This window comes from Atractosteus spatula, chromosome 8 (genome assembly GCF_055471065.1).
Source record: "Atractosteus spatula isolate fAtrSpa1 chromosome 8, fAtrSpa1.hap1, whole genome shotgun sequence".
NCBI lineage: Eukaryota > Metazoa > Chordata > Actinopteri > Semionotiformes > Lepisosteidae > Atractosteus > Atractosteus spatula.
In genome coordinates, this window is record NC_142713.1 from 40500646 (window position 1) to 40520045 (window position 19400).

At 35.5% G+C, this 19400-nt stretch overlaps 1 protein-coding gene across 4 annotated transcripts; it reads right to left on the reverse strand.

The window, feature by feature from the left end:
* Positions 1-1912: 1912 nt before the first annotated feature.
* LOC148829617 (peroxisomal succinyl-coenzyme A thioesterase-like) lies at positions 1913-18472 on the reverse strand. 4 transcript variants are annotated; one of them, XM_088924257.1, is made up of 11 exons: positions 18331-18472; positions 11740-11799; positions 10945-11044; positions 7942-8132; positions 7666-7841; positions 5755-5874; positions 5242-5324; positions 4325-4418; positions 3484-3564; positions 2648-2789; positions 1913-2217 (listed from the first exon to the last, which is right to left on the reverse strand). In XM_088924257.1, exons 1-11 carry the CDS (start codon positions 18356-18358, stop codon positions 2087-2089), a joined length of 1206 nt encoding a protein of 401 aa, XP_088780383.1. In that variant the 5' UTR covers positions 18359-18472; the 3' UTR covers positions 1913-2086. The 4 variants fall into 4 exon arrangements, with proteins under 4 accessions (XP_088780383.1, XP_088780381.1, XP_088780380.1 ...); XM_088924255.1 differs by lacking the exon at positions 18331-18472 and having other exon boundaries at positions 10945-11038; positions 11740-12035; XM_088924254.1 differs by lacking the exon at positions 18331-18472 and having other exon boundaries at positions 11740-12034.
* Between the last annotated feature and the right edge of the window lie 928 nt (positions 18473-19400).

Here is a 19400-nt window from a genome sequence, read left to right on the forward strand (position 1 = left end):
ACAGTAGTGTCCTTCCTACTGCTGTTGGAAGAAACTGGGACAAGAACTTTGTGTAGTGTTATAAGAACAAATCTGTGTTTTTATAATAGTCAGGTGTTGTCAATGTACAGTACTTTCCATTTCAACTTAAAACTCATACTTTAAATCAAGCAGCTCTCAAACCTTTTCATCATTTTCTGCAGTGGTAGACTGTTTGAACTTACATACCCCATGGCAAAACACGTGAAAGTGACTTTTATGAGAAACAGCTGAAAATCAAACAACAGCTAACCTCTTAAATATGTGGCAGCTTTACTCAAATAAAGGTTTGTTCTGTTGCCGTACTTCACCTTAAAAAGGATTATGTCCTGTTCTACTTTCTGTTTAAGTTTAGGAGGTTTCAGAATTACACTGATACAATTCTTTGCTTTTTTATTTGTAACATCACGAAGGAATGTTTCAAATATTAACAAAAAACTGTAGCTTCACATTAAGATTTTTTATAAAAAATATTACTACAGGTTTGCATTATATACAGGTCTATGTTCATAGCTGCACCTTCAAACCTGCAGTAACATGATTAATAATTTCACCTTAAATTAGATTTATTCTCAGGGACTCGCAGATGATTTTAGAACTATATCATGAGACAGTTACTCTTAAATAGTAGAAAGGAAGACTTTCCCTAAGCTTGGATGAAAATCAGAAACAGCACAATTCTGCCATCTTGTGACAACAGATATTAAACTACAATGTAGCATTGGAAGTTTTAATAGTATCTTGGTTTCCACTGACCAAGGTTATATGTAACCTGTACTGTATCTAATTTCCTTCAATTAAGGAAAAACTGTTAAATATGAAAGCTTATCATTTGTGCTATCAACCCTACAATATCTGATTTAAGTAATAATTCTTTACATTCATATTCAACCTGACTGATTCCAAAGTGCTTTACATACTGTATACTAAAGTGTCCCACTTCATCCACCACTTACAGATGCAGCCATTCAAAATACGCTGTACAAACCCATACTGCACACAATTATCCACAAGTCACTGCATTGTACCGCGGTACGTGATTAGCTGGCCAAAATGACCAACAGGGGAACTCATGGTGCATTGGTCATCATAACGTGTCTGATGGTCATAAACGATATTAATTTAGGAACATAAACATCTAATGTAAACTGTATATGGCTGGTATTGGTAGGTTTAAAGAAAAAATACACACCAGTATTCCACTTTCTTCCTAAACATTTTAAACATCAAAGACTTATATGTGGTTATTTTGGAAACTTTTTTACATGCTCCTTCTGACCATATTAAGTTTATATACTTTGTAAAAAGTTATAATGTTTTAACCTTTTCTGCAAATATGCTCGTTATCGGAGTAAACAAAAGCATACTTTTAGAATTTGATTAATAGGGAATATAATATGGAATCATGTATCTAAAGAAATTATAACTATATTAATTTAAGGATCTAATACTGTACAGTATATGTTGAAGCCCCAGCTAGGGTTAGGGCTAGGATTCAAACTCAACTTAGACAATTTTTAAGCTCAGCGCCATGATTTTGGGCCTATGATAGCTTTAGGATGAGTGTTTTTTTGGTCCTTTCTGAATTTTTTTTTCAGAAACTCCAGGCTGTCTGTATGGCGCGACATACAGACAGGTCAGTAAGTTTAAATATTCCTTAACTACTTGACACATACTGTACAGTATAAGTCCCTGGTATACAGTATACTGTTCTCTGCCAATGCATAAGCATTCACCCCCTCTGTCACAATTTCACATTTTATAGAATTGCACATGTATACACTTTTTAAAATAAACATTTGTAATCAAAATGTGAACACTGAAACTGAATAAAGATACTAAACTGAAATAAGGGTTAATGAAGTTAAACATAAACAAAAGTACAAAGAAATCAAACACTGAAATGTTTACTGCATACTGTATGTATTCAGTAATCTACTGTAAGTCAATGGTGTACAAGCACCTTTGGCAACTTTACAAGTTTATTTGGATAAGTCTTTAACAGTTTTGCACAGTAGGATTTTACTTTTCTAAAACTCTTACTAATTCCATTTGGTGCTGAGATGCATCACAGCTTAGACAACGTAACTATATTTGAACTGTGATAAAGATGGTGTTCCAAAAATTTTAGGATCTTCTGCCATGAGTCTTCCTGGGCATAAGAGTGAAGTTTTGTCTCTCCTCCCCACAGCATGATAACTGAAAGAAAATTGTGCAAAAGTCAATAGCATTGTTTTCTCTGATTTTGAATGCTCATTTACACATACAACTATTAAAGAAAACATTAAATTGGCCCAGAATCTGCTGCTCTTAGATTTGATGCATAATATAAATTAAGCAATATTAATAAAATAGATTCTTTTATGTACAGAATATAAAATGTTCACATTTAGAATGCAATCGTGAAAATCTACACTTACACTAGCCTAATCTACACTAGCCTAAACTACACAATACCTCATATTTTCAAATAAATAATTTGATTTAAAAACATCTTAGAGAAAAATGAATACGGCATATGGAAAGTATGACATTTACAGGAACCAACAGGAATATGTTAGATCTGCAACTATTTGTTTTGACATTTTGCTTTGACAATATTGTACAGCTATCACTGTATTAAACGTACCTTTTGTCTTGGTTTGTGATATTAAAAACTTGCTGTGTCTTATGTGTGGGGAGTATGGAGGTTCTATAAGGTGACCAGCTCCAGGGTAGGAAAGCACTGTTAACAGATTATGATTCCCTGCTTGTTCCATCATTTTCTCAATCTGTGGAATAGAAGCATTTTTTTAGTTGATTACTTTTCAAGATACATTTTAGTCAGTGCGTTAGTTCTGCTTTAAGCTGATTAAATATTAATAGGTAAAAAACAATGTAGAGGATCAGTCTGTGGAGAATAATTTAAAGAGATGATTCAGGTTTTAATTCAGGTCGGCACAACTCAGAGTGGTAAGAATCTGTGTACACTGAAGAAAATTAGTTGATGGGGACATATGGTTATAGAATTGAACTGTCATGGAGAACTGACATAGGCCGTTGCAGGTAAGAACATTGTGTGATTCTAACTTTTATCTGGAGTACACATTTTAAGTGTGTACCACTATAAATACCCTTTATCAAATAACATTATAGAATTTTACAACATGAGCCATGGAGTCATGAATCTGAATATCCTAAACAGCAAGTAACAGGACAGCCACTTTAACATATATAATAGAATTATAGTTAGAAAAAAACTTTTCAAGTTTGATTGAGTAAAATATTTTTGTATAATTAAGGGGAAATGTAATTGTATGCTAAATCTGTATTGTTTTGAGCACATTCTAATTTAATTTAATTCTCTAAACACAGACATGATTATTGCACAAAAAGCAAATTAGCACAAACTATCACTTTAATCCCGAAAAAGGCAAATTGCATTAAAGAGTGATTTAAGGCTTGTTCATGTAAAGTACAACTCACATCCTCTGCAGATTCTGCTGTTGCCCAGTTTTGATCATCTCCTCCAACAATAACTAACAGTGGGCACTTTATCTTCCCAACCTACAAATGAAATAACAGAACATACAGTAAATCATTGAACAACACATTTGAAAATTAGAACCAGTGCTTGAGAGACAAAGAAAATCGTCTTCCCATTAACAATTAAACATCATCCAAAGAAAGCCTAATAATTTAACATGAAAACATGTACAGTAGGAAGTATACACTGTATACACACATGATCTGTCATTCTTCTTTACTCTTATTTCAAATATTACTAACATATTGAATAGTTCAAGTAATTCAAGTAAATGCCCTATTGTCCAATGTATGCAGTTTAAAAGACACAGAAACCCATGCCTCCTCTGATTAGATTTATGACACTTAAATACTTTGTTCTTTTGAAGAATGACAACTGGAGCAATTACTGTACATTTCTAGTGTCTCAAGGGTAGGGTAGGCATTGTGCATCAGAAATGTGTGCTTCTGATGTTAAATTGCAATTCGGCTTTGGATAATCTTGAACTTTCAGATTTTGTGTTGTGCTGTCAGGTAAATCTAGATTCTGTCGAGGATTAGATATACACTTATCTTAGTTATTTGCAATAATTCCAGTTGTTTTAATCTGTTACCACACAGAGATTTTTAATCAACACAGGCAAAACGCAGGATACATTTTATGAACTTAATGAAAAAATAACATTAGGAATATATAGCATCACACATTGGACATTAACAGATTGAGGAGTCCTACATGGCCAAAATTCTATTTTCCAAAAGGTCAAGGAGACTCACCAGTTGATTTTTTTTGTTCACTCACCTCCAATTTTTCATTTGGATCTGTAGGAATAGGCAGAATTATATTCCTCCAGATCATGTGATTATTCTCATCAGTGAGTATTTTGTGATTCTTCCTGATAAATTAACAAACATGTTTATATTAAAAAATATTTAAAAGCAAATCATGAAACAGCAATAACCACAATCTACTTACTCTTAATAAAGTACGATAGTATGCCACACTTTGTTTATTGAAAATGGATATAATTTCTCCCATTTTCTAGCTCAGTATTTCTGTTTTTTGAGACAGAAAGTTAACTTTAAATGCTATACATGGGTTTGCATTGGTTTCCTCTGAGTCCTCCTTCTTTCCAGAAGACATGAGGAAACACATGCTTGCTATGTGTAGGTTCACTGGTGTTTCTACATTGTTCTTATGTGTGTGTGCACTACTAAGTACTGGCATCCTGTCCAGGCATAGTCCCACCTTGTTCCCTAGGCTCTCTAGGCTGTGGCCTTCCATTAACAGTAATAAGGGACTTTCTGATAATAGATAAAAAGTTAATTTTATCATTGAGTCTTAATTACACTTATGAAAGACATACAGTATGCTGTATGGGTGTCAGAGTTCTACAGTTTGAAATACAGGAACAATACAGTACATAAAGTGTAGTTGAGTTTTTATTGGTCTAAAATGTTTCCATTTGAAATCCCTTCAGCATGTGTGGATCATAAGATGCATAAATGAACAACATGCCATTCAGACTTACTGGTTTTATAAACTGCTTCCTGCACTTTATGCAGCTTAATTAAAAATGTAATTTTAAATATGCATTTTTCAACGTGGTTTAATGGCAATTGTTACATAGGCTTTCCCAATTACCTATAAAAACAATTTTAACAGTTAATAATAAATAAATTTCATCTATGAACCAGAGAGATTGTGAAATGACTCACTTGTAAATCCCTGCAAAGAAATTCGGAATGGACACATTTGCAGACATAACATGGCTCCCACTGATGCATACCATACACCTGGGCTGAGAAAGCACAGCATTAATGACAGCCAAAATAAATGTATTAGTATATACAATGCCTTGCAAAAGTATTGTAAGTATTAACCTAACTGTTATGATACAAACCACTGTTGTATCACAGAGAAGAGCTTTAGAAAAGATGTCTCAAAGCTGAATGCCAGGAAATGAAAAAGAGAGCATAAGAGGAACACAGACCTTTCAATTCAGGAACAAGACCTTTATCCACTCCTACTGTACATGTTGTCATTTCACTTTCTTTCCAATTTACATTTTTTAAATCTGGTATATGAAAATTAAAGAAAACAATTTTGCAAATGCAAAATGGAACATTTACAAACTTTACAAGCATAGTGTTCATGGGAAATCCAATTGTTATGCATTAAAACTGAAACTGCTTCAGAAACAGATTTGATGAAGGGTATATTATACTTACATGTACTACTGTTGAGTATATCGCCAGTGCTAATGCAATACTTGTTCCCAAGGATAAACCAAGCAATGCCACTTGGTCACTGGCAACCTGAGGGTGGTCTTTAAGGAGGGAGAATGCTGCCTAATAAATACATCACATAAACAATAAATCAGAACATTTACTCAAATAAACCTTCTCACTTTTATTTACACTAACATATTTCCCTACCAGTTTTACTTCCAAATTGTATTCATTATATACAATTTTTCAGTTATTGTTTGTTTGCTTATTCATAGAAAAAAACCCAGGAATAACAACACCCAAGAATTAAGTGTACTTGTAGGATTATGGAGCATTGCAGTCAAAATGTGTGTTAACCCTCCTGGTCACAGGATGATAAGGCTAGGACCATCATGCAGAGAGCAGAGTGACCAAGGGGCAGCTGCAAAGGTGTAGATGGGGTGCAGGTGGGATGCAAAAAGACATATGTGACGGAGATGGGGATAACGTTTAGTATTCGTAATGATTAAGGTGAGAAAATGACTTCAGGAGTGATTGTGAATTACTGACAGCTGAGACCGACTGAACTTGCCAGTTGTCATCCCTCACGAGCTTTCCTTATAAACTCCATTATCTTAACCTTTCTTAATGATGTATCATTCCTAATTAAACTTTCTTTGGTTATTGCAAAGTTATCTGAACATTGCAATGCAGTCTATGCCCATAGAGATGTGCATATTAAAGATCCAATCGCTACAATTTCAGACATATTAGTTACCCAAAGAACCATTAAAATACTTTCCTTTGTTAATCTTCTGTAGCATTTAACAAGAAGAAATTCTATTACAGCTGTACATGCAATGGATCATTATTTTTCATTAAAAATAGATTTATATTTTGTTTCTCTGTTCATCCATGGGGAAAAACATGCTTAAAAATTTCTATGGCAACTTTGGCTATTTCTGTTTTAGGTTGTTGGTAGTTAAAATCCACACTTTAACTAGTAGGTTGAGGTGTTGGATTAAGCCAGGCTGAAGTCTGTTTATTAATTAAATCATGAATATTTGATGCATATTTTTTTCAAAATATAAAGTCCTAAAAGAACAATTGTACTTTCCACTCACTGAGACTACAGTATACTCTATAAAAATATAAAAATTTAACTGCCTCCTGGTTTTATACAGTCTTTTAAGGGTGTTTTACATGTCAGTAAACAAATAGTGTTTAGTTCAACTTCAAATTCTCTCTTGTATTAAATTATTTAATTTATATTAAATAATTAAAAGATTATAATTAATATTAATAACATTGTTATAATAATATAGTTGATAATACAAACATTAGTTCTTAAAAGCCAGGCACTTGCTCAAGACTTACAATACAGTAAATCACATCTATAGAAGAATTAATCATGCAGAGCAGTACAGGATCTCCTTGTTATTCATCATAGATACATCCCAGAAAAGTGCAACAAATAGCACAAATGTCATGGGAGCTCTATACTGAAAATTACTCCTTAATAAAAAGCAAATATGAACAATCATTTACCGAAGAATATGCAAAACATGATCAATGAATGGAGCAATTGTTCTCCAATAAATCCATGATGATTGTGCAACACAATGAACCCCAGAGAGTTTACAAAGTACAGTATAGGAGGAATAAAAGATGGAAGTGTTAAGGTGCAGGCGGAGTTTGCATACAAGTCAATTCCTTCATTTCACAACACAAATTGGAAAATGACTTCTGTACCTGTTTGGAATTAACCCCTGTCAGAGGCGGAAACCAATGGCAAATATCAAGAGAGCTGGCATGAGCCAGAACAAGCTGGAGAGGAGTGCCCAGAACAGGATTGCCAAGAGTACGAGGGAGAAAAATTGACAATGGCCTATTCTCCTTAAGGAACAATGAGCTGAAGTAAGCTCAGAATACCTCAAAATAAGATTTCCCTGGTAAAACGTCATGAGAAGATTCTGTGCTATCACCACGGGGCAAATATTCCACAGCTAGGGACACGTAGCCATGTGACGCAAGGAGAGCTGCCCGGTACTCCACCAGCCCTCCTCCTCCTCCCCACATGTCTAAAATGCCAGGAAATGGTCCAGGACCTTTAAACGAGAATTAACACCATGCTCTTCTGTGAACAAATACTAAAACATTTCCCACAACAAGACCAGGCCTTTTCCTCTAAGATAAACAACTGGTTACCGGGTGGAAGAAAGAGGCTTCCTTGGACTCCACAATGTCTGAGTTCCACTCTTTGGACACCCGGCGCCATGTACCAGCGCTCAGTAACAGCACATCCCAGACAGGACTCCTCCTTAAACCCATCGCTGATGTGCCCTTTGTAAACAGAAATTCGCACAATCACTGGAGTACAAACATCCTTCTTCCGTAACCTGAAAGAAAAGGAAGAAAAGTTTCTGAGTCTCAATTTCAGACACAAATGCCTGAAAAGTAGGGCATCCAGTGTACTCTAGATTTAGGAAAACCATTTAGCCCAGCTATGCAGACTGCTTAATCCCTACAACTGTTATATAATGTAACTTTAATTATGATAAATGACTCTGTAATAACCTTAAAGTCCAAAAACACAATGCTCTCATTCATTCACACCACCCCCAAGCTTGGACATGGATTGGACATGAGATTAGTGTTTACACCAAACACAACCCTGAAAATGTCTAAACTATTGTTTTGGGATTTCCAGTTGATTCCTTAACCACCTGTCTTGCATCTCCTGTTGGCCAGAGACACTCATGTTCTTTCTGTGGCAGGGTAGCCAGTATACCACTAGCCATAAATTTCTTGACAGATACCACAGCAGAAAGTGTTCAGTTCAGGTATTGGTTCAGCTCTTCAATAGCCATCCTCCAACCTATATAATCAATGAACTGCTTGCAGTCTTTAGAGACTCTTTGACCTTTATCACATTGACATGGTACTAATGAATAGTGTTTCAGGTGTTATCTGCTTTTATATTCCAAGGAGATGGGAATCCTTTGACACCTTCTATACAGTTCCAGAAGGTTCCATTACACACCAAAACAGCATAATGTCACTGTGGATGCTTTAGTTGGAGTTTATTTTAAGGAACAAATACAAGTTTGAATCATTGCAATCCTTTTTTCTGGAATTCAATTTGTGACAAATGTCTTTGCTCTGTGTAATACTATTACTATGACAGTTTTACCTTTTAGATTTAAGCAAGACACAACAATCATTCTGATCTATAACGTTTTTGTTCCTTTTTTAAGGGGTATAAATAATATGCATGTTGAGAGTTATGTTCTGTACATACTGTTCGTCTCATATATGTATTTTATATTAAATCAGCTGTCATTTTAAACAGCTATATAGGATACTAACTTTCAGTGCCAAAATTTAAGAAGCCTGTACAGTATATTACAATTGGTTACAGGTCTATGCATATAATGAGTGAGTTTTCATTTTTGTGTAATAAAATAACATATTGGAATTAAACAATATTAAAGTCACTTTTCACTCATTTCCATAGATTCTATATAATCACATATAAGCAAATATATAGCAGTGTATTAACTTTAAACTCATTCTTCTTGCACAATGGTGACTACATGCTAGAAGGCTACATGCTAGTATATTATCAGTGTGACAAAGCAAGTTTTCTAGGGTGGCTAAACTATGCTAAAAAATACATAATATGACGTTGTGATGTTGAAGAAACAGGACCAGTAACTTGTAACATGATTTGTTCTAAAATGCAAACACACTTATTAAAATAGTCTTGCTGTAGGTCAGTGTAATTTAAAAATCAGCAGAAAAAAACACTTCAAATGCATTGTTCTCATAGAGAAAATATAAAAGACACATTAAAATGTGCAAAGAAGGTAGACTGAATATCTTTAGGAATGTCTGTAAATTACTTTACAATTACCATGTCCATTATTGGAATTGTTTTGTTCAACCCTATGGGTAATTTAAGAAAGATGTTTTTTACTGTAGTAACCACAAGTACTGTAGATAACAATAGGCTGAAATCTATTGGGGAATAATACAAAACTACACACATGAACACACACAGCTGCATACTTCAAGAAATACAGGATCTTGAATTAAATGTAGGTTAATAAGTCATAAGTTATAGGCTTTCTAAGACAGTATAACAAATACAGTATAAATACTACACATCACTTTAAAGCTTTTTACCTAAAATTGTAGTATCAGCCATACACAAAAGTTTCATCATACCCATTGCCAAGCATTATGGTAGTTCCATCATGATCTGAGTCTGCTTTAACTCAAAGAATGGAAATATATACACAATGTAAATGTAACAGTGCTTGTCAGAATTGGATTTGGCTCTCCCACAACCCGAATTGGATCAGGCAGTTTGAAAATGGATGGATGGAAATCTAACAAAGCATTGAGCCAATTACTCTGCTTAAAAGGCTACACAATGTAACAGTGTGTTAGAGGACCTGGCCTATTGGTGTGGCACAGTTATCTACTGGAGGGGTTTGAATCCCAGCAGGTGCTGGGACAGCTGCACTCATTACAGTGCTCTGACCCAGCCAGGATTCGATCACAGTTGCCAATGTGTCCACATTCAAACAGCACACAATGTGCTCAGATAAAATTAAAATTTCTGTTAAAATTTCTTACATGGACACAGGCTGGACTCTGACATTTTCACTCTGTACTATGTTCCCTTAGTTTCTTGTGTTAAAGGACTGTATTGTTTAGCTGTTTTTCTTTGCATTTTAATCACCCTGTTGTTCTGCTACAGTATATTGTCTACTTTCTGAGACTGGAACATACTGTAGTTTCTGCAGGTTTTATAACATTTATATATGTATTTTCTTTAGAAATACTTGCTTTAAAGTTAAAATTAATTTAAATTATGTAATATAAGCACTTAAGAAGTCATAGTTTGCAAAGATTAGGTATATACTGTATATATTTTTACTGTATTAAGTCCTGTGCTTCTGGGACAGTGGATGTGCTGCTGTGACCTTTTCTAGTATTTAGTGGCTTCCTGGTGGTGGATGGGGTATACAGTATGAAGAAAAAAGAGACAATATTAGTATCTGTTTTCTTAGAATTAAAAAAATCACATTACACAGACCAAGTGTTAGTTTTAGTGATTTCAATAGCTTATTCTAACTGCATTTTGTAAGAAACTTCACATTCCTGATTTATTACAGCAAAAAAAGATACAGTTTACAGTACCTAAGTCCTGTTCTGCTTCCAGGCACTGGCTTCATACTCCATAAAAGACCCATTGGCTCAAAGCCAGCATATGAACCTCCTAGACACTGATCTTCTGCGACTTCCAAAAAAAAGATATTCCATTCAGAAGCATTCAGAAAGATCAGAAGAAAACACTATGTTCTAAGGATCAGGAATAACTATGTATCATTCATCATATCAATTTATATAATGTTCAAAGGTAAGATTAAATATTAAAACCAATAAATTGCACCTGAATTTTAATTCTTAACAGCACAAGTCACTTTGACAAAGGCCCTGGAAGAATGGGTTTGCTGCAGATTAATAAAACCAGGTCACATAACAGAATAGATTATGTAAAACATAGGACTTCAATTTTAATATGCATTAAACCCTGATGTAATTATTTCAGCTATTTGACAAGTAACATCTAAGATTAATTCCTCCTGAATAAGGTGAAAAATCCTTTATGCATTCAACACAAGCTCAACAGAACATCATACACTATACTACTTCCAGTATTATTAAAGTACAGTATGTAAACTTATTGCATAGTTCACCAGGTGTAAGAAAGTAGCAGTAGTTTTCACTAGAATAATTTTAACGTTTATAGTGAGGGCCATGGCCCCTTCTTGGGAAGGTTTCTTCCTAAGAGCAACTTTGTAAAAAGGGTTTCTCCAGCTGGGAAAGCTTGAAAAACTTCCTGTAATATGACACCAGTATGAGAAGACCAATACCGTTAGCGGCAACACTCCACTACAAGTATATTTTCAGAGTAATAAGAGAATTTAATACCTTTTACTGTTCCTTTAGCGTCGCTGACATAGTGCCCAAAAGCCTCCCAAAAGTCGTCATCTTCAGAATGAATCAAAGAATGTAAGGTGAACGTTTGTCCTGGATTTAAATGTTCAACAATGATTTGAAACTTTTCATCAATGAGTCCTCTTACTGGCTTTACGGTGATCAAGGGACTGACGCTGTTGACGGACATTTTGTAATATCCAGTATGTAAACAGCAGCAAACCGATCCCATATAATTCTTGAGGACAAGCACGTACTGTACTTGTGTGGGCGGAGGAAAGCAGTGATCTAAAAACACCTCCTGCAACTGTCAGAAATTGGAGACCTAAAGTAGCTCATTTAACCTTCTTTAAGTTCCCATATATTCGACTGTATAACAAAAATACATCGGATATGTTTTGCTTTTCTTATTTGATCGCAATAAATTCAAGTCTCTTGGGAAATCTGACAGACGTCAAGATTTTACGACTTTAATTATTAAAGAGGAAAGAAATATTTTAAAACAGACGGTAACTTTTAGTCTTGCCGTAATTATAACACTGCCTAGGTAACCATGAAATGAAAACTTTTTTTGCTTGTCATCAGCACCATGGATTTTTGACTCCCTGCCACTTTATGGACTACTTTACGCAATAACGTGTTAATGATTTCAAAACGGCAGATCAAATTTAGAAACCGCGGTTTCATCTAATTACTGTTCAAGAATGTACCTCTAGACTCAAAAAAAAGAAAGAAGAATTTAATTAAATACTACGGAACAATTCCTTTAATTCCCGACCTTTTTTTCCATAAATCCTCACTGTAGATGTCATTTTTCTCCGAATAACAGACTGTACAGCGTTAGAATACGAGACACAACCTGCGGCTGGAAATTGGAATCACTTTTCCCTATTAACGGTTACAGTATATAGAGAATAAAATCACGTTCCTGAATACGGTCTAGACATGTTACAAAATGCTCGAAAAATTAAATCAATTCAAATATGTGTAATGTTTTTAATTCTATACAGGGTGACGTTTTAGAAAATAGTTCCCTAGTACTACAAATTTACAGGACACGTCTTAATTTGATTAGTGCTCTTGAAAATGTGATTTGGGCGTTACCTTCTTTATAATTTTATTAATGATACGCAGATATCAGTAGGATTACACAGAGCTAGTTTTAGGTACGCCTCAGGTTAAGTGCTTTATGCATACAGTGTGTAAATAAAACCTTCGTAGGTTGGGAAATCGGGGTAAAGGTGAAGAATGCTGGTTGTGTTAGGTAACGCAAACCGTCCTTACTAATGAAATAAAATCTCAGTGATTTACGGTTCGAATAGTTTACGTCTATACTTTTGATAGGTCCCTTCAACAAGTCCCTGATTTTTTTTATAACATCTTTTCTCATACAGTTATATCTTATGATAAAGCAGTATGTTTTAGTATACTTTACAGAGTTTAGTTTTATAAAAATCCTTAAAGTTTATATAATCTATACGAGTTTTACTGGTTTAACGGTGCTGTTGACATTTTTCTTATTTGTCTCCGGTGTAGTGATATGCAGAATGTAAAATGCAGCAAAACACTCAGATAATTTATAACAGCCACGTACTGTATACGAACAGCTGTGAACTAAAACACTTCCTCCGACAGTCTGTCATAAATGTGTCTTATATTTTGGTAGTTTAGGGTTCCAATGCGCTATTGCGAGATACCATAGCGCGTTTTTTTACTCGCTGGCGGAAACGGGCTTCCATACAGTAGGTGGCTCTGCGACTCTGTTGTAGTTCAAGAGCTGTTGTCACTGTTCAATAAACTTAACTAAATGAATAAAAAATAAATTGTGCTTCTTTAAAACGCATGGTAACACAGGTAATTGACCGATGTTACTGAGACTTATTGTAACTCAGCTGCGCTTAATCGATGTAACTTAATCTTTTAAGTTAAAGTGACAAGCTCCAATACATTTAGCCATGTACAAAAATTGAGGGTACACCGGGTGTGTATTTTGTTTTTCTTTTTGATAGAAATACAACATTCTCTTGCTAAAATCTAAGAAGTGTCAAATCTGAATATATATTTACATTATTAAAGAAGAAATACAATCTTTCTAAATCTGCCTCATTGGAACTTTGGAACACATTCTTAGATTTCTTTAGCTCCAAGATCAACGACATCCGGCATCACATTCTCTCCACTACACATATAATTTCCATACCTCCTCCTTCCCTATCCAACTTTTCTGGTTCCCTTCTCTCCAACCTCTCTCTTCTTGACTCAGCATCCCTCAATAAACTATTTACACACATGAAACCCACCACATCTATTTTAAATCCCATTCCCACCACTTTATTTCAGTCCTGTTTCTCTTCTCTCTGTCCCATTGTCCTCAATATTATACATGAATCCTTGAGCACTGGTGTTGTACTAATGGTCCTCAAAACTGCTGCCATTAGCCCTGTGCCAAAAAAGCTTTACACGGCTCTCGACAATCTTAGCAATTTCCGCCCCATCTCCAACTTACCCTTTCTTGCAAAAATTCTAGAACATGCTGTCACATTTCAGTTACATAACCACCTCATGGCAAATAACCTTTTTGATCCCCTCCAATCCGGATTCCATCAACTTCACAGCACAGAAACTGCCCTGGTCAAAGTCACTAACAATCTTCTAATAGCTTCTGATTCTGCTTCTCTTTATATACCCATCCTTCTTGATCTCAGTGCTGCTTTTGACAGTGTTGACCATGACATCTTACTTTCTCATCTTGAGACTGTGTTTGGAGTTTCTGACACTGCTCTCAAATGGTTCAAGTCTTACCTCACTGATCGCTGTCACTTTGTCTCTTTTAATGGGTATTCAGTAGGTCTGAAATTGGTCTTGTTAAGTCTGGTGTTCCTCAGGGCTCAATACTGGGCCCCTTGCTTTTCAGCATTTACATGTTTCCACTTGGTCAGCTTTTAAGATCACATGGCCTCAGCTATCATTTCTATGCTGATGATATTCAAATATACATCTATACCAAACCTGACACTGATGGGGCTGTCTCTATTCTATCTAATTGCATTTCTGACATAAAAATTTCCTTTATCTTAACTGTGACAAGACTGAAATCATGCTTATTGGCACCCCCCCCCCCCCCCCCATCAACTTGGTAAAGCCAATCCTGTAACCCTATCTTTAGATGTTTCTGGACTTGAGCTTCAGTCTAAATTGAAAAACCTTGGGGTGATTTTCAATTCTGACTTAACATTCGACCCACATGTGCAGCATATTGTCAAAACATCTTTTTTCCACCTTAGAAATTTCGCTAGACTACGCCTTATGTTATCACTAACTGTGGCTGAAAAGCTGATCAACACATTTGTGTTCTCCCAAATTGACTACTGTAATGCTGTACTCGCTGGGGTATCTAAATCTACTTTGAACAAACTGCAGTATGACAGAAATTCGGCAGCCAGAATCCTGACCAGGTCTAGTGCAAGTGATCACATTATTCCTATCCTGGAGTCCTTGCACTGGCTTCCTGTCAAATTGAGTGTGGACCTTAAAATCCTCATGCTCACCTATAAGGCTCTGCATATCCTGGCACCTCAGTACCTGTCTGAACTATTATCGCCCTACTCCCCACCTCACAACCTTTGCTCTTCTAATTCTGGTCTCCTAACTGTACCCCAAGCCCATCTACATTGTATGGGTGACAGGGCCTTCTCCTGTTATGCCCCCAAGCTCTGGAACTCTCTGCCCAAGGATATCAGAGAGTCACCTTCTCTAAACTCCTTCAAATCCAGACTCAAAACCTTCTTTATAAGAGCCTTTACTTAACTGGTTCCATTCTTTACCCCTCTACTTCTACTTTTCTTAGTACCACCATCCATCTCCTCTGTATATTGTAATGGTGTTTTATCTTGTGTATTCTTTATATTTATTGTCATTGTCATTCTGTTAAGCACTTTGAGAAGCCAACTTTAAAGGCGCTATATAAAATAAAGTTTATTATTATTATATTAAACAACCAGTATGCCTTTCTGTAATTATATCTACTGTAGGTAACCATAACAGGACAACCATCTTCCTTGTCACCGTAGATCTTTGACCCCCACCACTTTTAAGGGATGAGCTTTACGTCAGTACTGTGCTTTAAATACTTTTCAAACTTAACATACTGTTTAATCCTTTAAAAATAGCAGATCAGACTTTGAAACCGCCTTTTGAGGTACTAATTTCTGTTCAAGAATGTACCTCTAGACTCATGTTAAAACATACGAATCTAGTGTGATACTTAAGAAAAATCCATTAATTTCCGATTTACTAATCTATAAATCTTTGCCGTAGATATCAGATTTCTACAAATAACATAGAGAGTGACTCTGGTACTAATGTTTAGTACAGCAGTGGTGAACATGTGTGATGCAACCGGCTGGAAACTCAGCACAAATCTGATTTCCCTATTAACAACTATACAAAGAATAATTGCCACCTTCCTGCAGGGTAGAAAAGTTTTCGAAATGTTAGAAATATGGGATTGATTCAAACACCTTTTAAAAGTATTTTTTATTCTAAATAGTCTGTCGTTTTAGGAAATAGTCCCCGAGTGCTAAAATGTTAGGATTGCTACCACTTTGCTGGGGCCCTAGGTTCAATTCCAGACCTGGCGTGCTCTCTGTGTGGAGTTTTTATTTTTTTATTTTCTCAAATGTGTGAATTTTCTCCAAGTGCTCTGGTTTCCTCCCACAGCCCAAAGACATACAGTAGTGGACAGAATTCACACTGCAAGTTTTAGGGTTACAATTACAGTGTATTAGCATGCAGCTCATGTCAAATCCTCTTGTTATTTGTTACCGATTAAAGACTACTGGTACTGCAATATGTAATCAACAGTTTAAAGGTTGCTCAGTATTTGCATTGACATTTTACTCCTACTGATTATTTATTTTTACAAAGTCTATTTGCACTGATCAGCTAACCAGTGGGAACAGTTTAAAATAAACGTGTTGTGGAGAGGTACAGTACGTGGTTTATTTGAGGATCGTTAAAGTAGTACCAAAGTCTATTAAATACAGTTTAAGTATGCTTATATAAAAGGATCTCTATTGCATTAACATATATATCACATGAATATTATTAAAATATGCTCATGTGGAACTAATTAAGACCAATTAATTTAATAAAGTATATCATATGTTTATATATTCAAGTCCATTACTGTATGTGGATGTGTCCCGTCCAGGATTCTGTGCTCTCACTCACAGCTTCTTTAGGGTTTAGCTTCTCATGTCACTGTATAGAAGTGAAAATGGATGAATTACATTAACTCTTTACATTTCTCAAGAGGCTTGAAGAAAATAAAAATGGAATGCTGTTGTTGGAAGTCTTAAACTGAAATCCAGGAAAACTTTATCCAAAGACAGCCGTTTCCCTCCTCTTATTGCAATTATATCATGTTGCTGTGGAAGACCGAGTGAGTAAGGACAAGACAGTGACTATGCGCGGGAAAGGTTTTCTGTTTGCACCTAAGACCACTGTCTAAACTAAAGCCTGTGATTCATCACACTAGTGTATTCAACCAGAGAGAAATGAAACAGATTGCAGGATGCCAAATGGCATTTTCCGGTCCTGTTTTGTTTATGTTTGAAAGACTTCTGACACTGTCCCTTTCCCTGTATGTTCCTTTGATATGTTAAAGTCTCGTCTACTTTTAATGTATAAAAAGGAAAGTGTAACTTCAGCCAAGTGAGCATATCTTACTGAGGAGGGGAAACCCTTTCTCTGTGATATGCTTCCCTTCAGCTGACTGAATTAAAGATCTTTGTTTGACAATCTCCCAACCTGAGTGAAGACTGAGTTTTCTTCGACGTTGCATAACTAAGTCCTTAACTGAGAGCAAACACTGTAGACCACTCACCTTTTAGAGTATTATAAATCTCTTTGTAATATCTCTTCAAGAAAATTGTCATTTAGAAGTATCCTCCTGGTTTTCCTTGATAAGTTTGTTATTACATCTGGAATGCTGCATTATATATAAAGCACTAGAAGTGTTAAGGTGGTTTCAGTCCTTTCCATGAACACACAGCCTACCATTGTGGACAACTGCTACTGGAGAATACTTATTTCTCTTTGTAATTTTCTGCAGTATGAAATATTGAATACTAATTCTATATGGTCAGATAACCTAAGTAAAGTGAAAGCATAAGTATTGGGACAGTGAAGTGAAATTTGTCATTTTTGTAGTGTACTAATGAATTACTCTTTTGTTCTGAAATACAAATATGAGGCAAAATGATAGATTTTCAGCTTTCATTTGTGGGCATTATTTTGCATAAATGCTTGGTCACAATATCATTTGCTGAGTTCAATTTCTCCATTTCAGGTGAGCATAAAATTTTGGTCAGATGGTTGAGAGGTGTTCCTAATTGCTCAGGTGCTCCATGTTGCATTATTTGTGAGAACTAAATGTTTAGGTTCCAGCAACTGGACTTTACCTTTTGGGTCTGCCTTTTGACTTAGAAAGCATATACCTGTCACGAATGTCGGAGACGACGAACCGTGGAATGGCAGGAGAGCGAAAAAAACCCTATGCGTAGCGGCGAGACGGGGGTTAACCTGGGCTCAGCTGTTCAGGAAATGCCATATAGAAACCAATGCCCTCAGGTGGCGGACGTGGGGCGACCTGGTGGTAGGCGGGTTTCAGGACATCCGAACGTCAATGCTGAGCCAAGGCAGAGTGAAAGACCTGGAGATATATAGTCCCAGAGAGAGAGAAACACCGGAAGGACAGCAGAGAACTGGAAATGAGAGACAGGACAGAAAAGGAGCGCCCTCTGGCTGCAGAGGGCGTGACAATACCAAGATAAAGAGTAGAGAGTTCTCTATGACAGAAAAACAAGCAATTGTAATGATGAGAGGAAGAAAAAATAATTAGAACCATTACAGAGAGACTGGGTATCACAAGATGAATAATATACTGTAGAATGTTGTGGGGGGAAAAAAGCAAAGACAGATCATCCAAGGAAAATGACAGTAGTTGATGATGGAAGAATTTCTATAACTGTAAAGAAAAACCCAAAAATATTGAAAGGTTAGTGTTTAATGTAGCAGCATACTTACAGGGATGAAAGTTAAGTGGAAGTGCAGTTGCGTACATAAATAATACAAATAAAGGCTCAGATTTGTAATATCATGTACAGTATATTAAATACGTTTTCTTTGCAACTGATAAAAAAACATACTTTCACTAGGTGCACCCACAGTCTATATGTCTCTCGCTTCTGAATTTGCACAAACCTGGTGAAAAGACTGATTAAACCTGGTTAAAGAATCACAGAGGAATAAATTATCTTAATCTGAGAATTAATTAAAATTAGCATCTGCAAAAGGGTAAACCCCAGTTCTCTTAGCTTTGCAATTGGCTTCCCTGGGAGACATTTTTCCTAGTATTTGAATTGCTTATTAAAGGTATTTAAAAACATTAAAGGAAGTTAAGGAGTAATTAGTATAATTACAATCATTTTTATTTGTACAATAATATTTTTACTTAGAAAAAAGTAACATTTGTAATGTATAAACTTTTTTCTATATCATGTAGATATTATAAAATTATGAAAATAATTACCTAAAGACAAAACATTTCCAGAAACAAAATCCTCAACATATTTCAGGAAAACTTTATAAAA

Excerpts from the sequence above, each read along its gene's own strand:
- LOC148829617 (XM_088924254.1), bottom strand. The coding sequence starts at position 11,977 with ATGGGATCGGTTTGCTGCTGTTTACATACTGGATATTACAAAATGTCC. Across the intron at positions 11,045-11,739 it reads CGCTAAAGGAACAGTAAAAG|TCGCAGAAGATCAGTGTCTA; the intron begins GTATTAAATTCT and ends TTTTTTTGGAAG. Across the intron at positions 3,565-4,324 it reads ATCCAAATGAAAAATTGGAG|GTTGGGAAGATAAAGTGCCC; the intron begins GTGAGTGAACAA and ends TTTCATTTGTAG.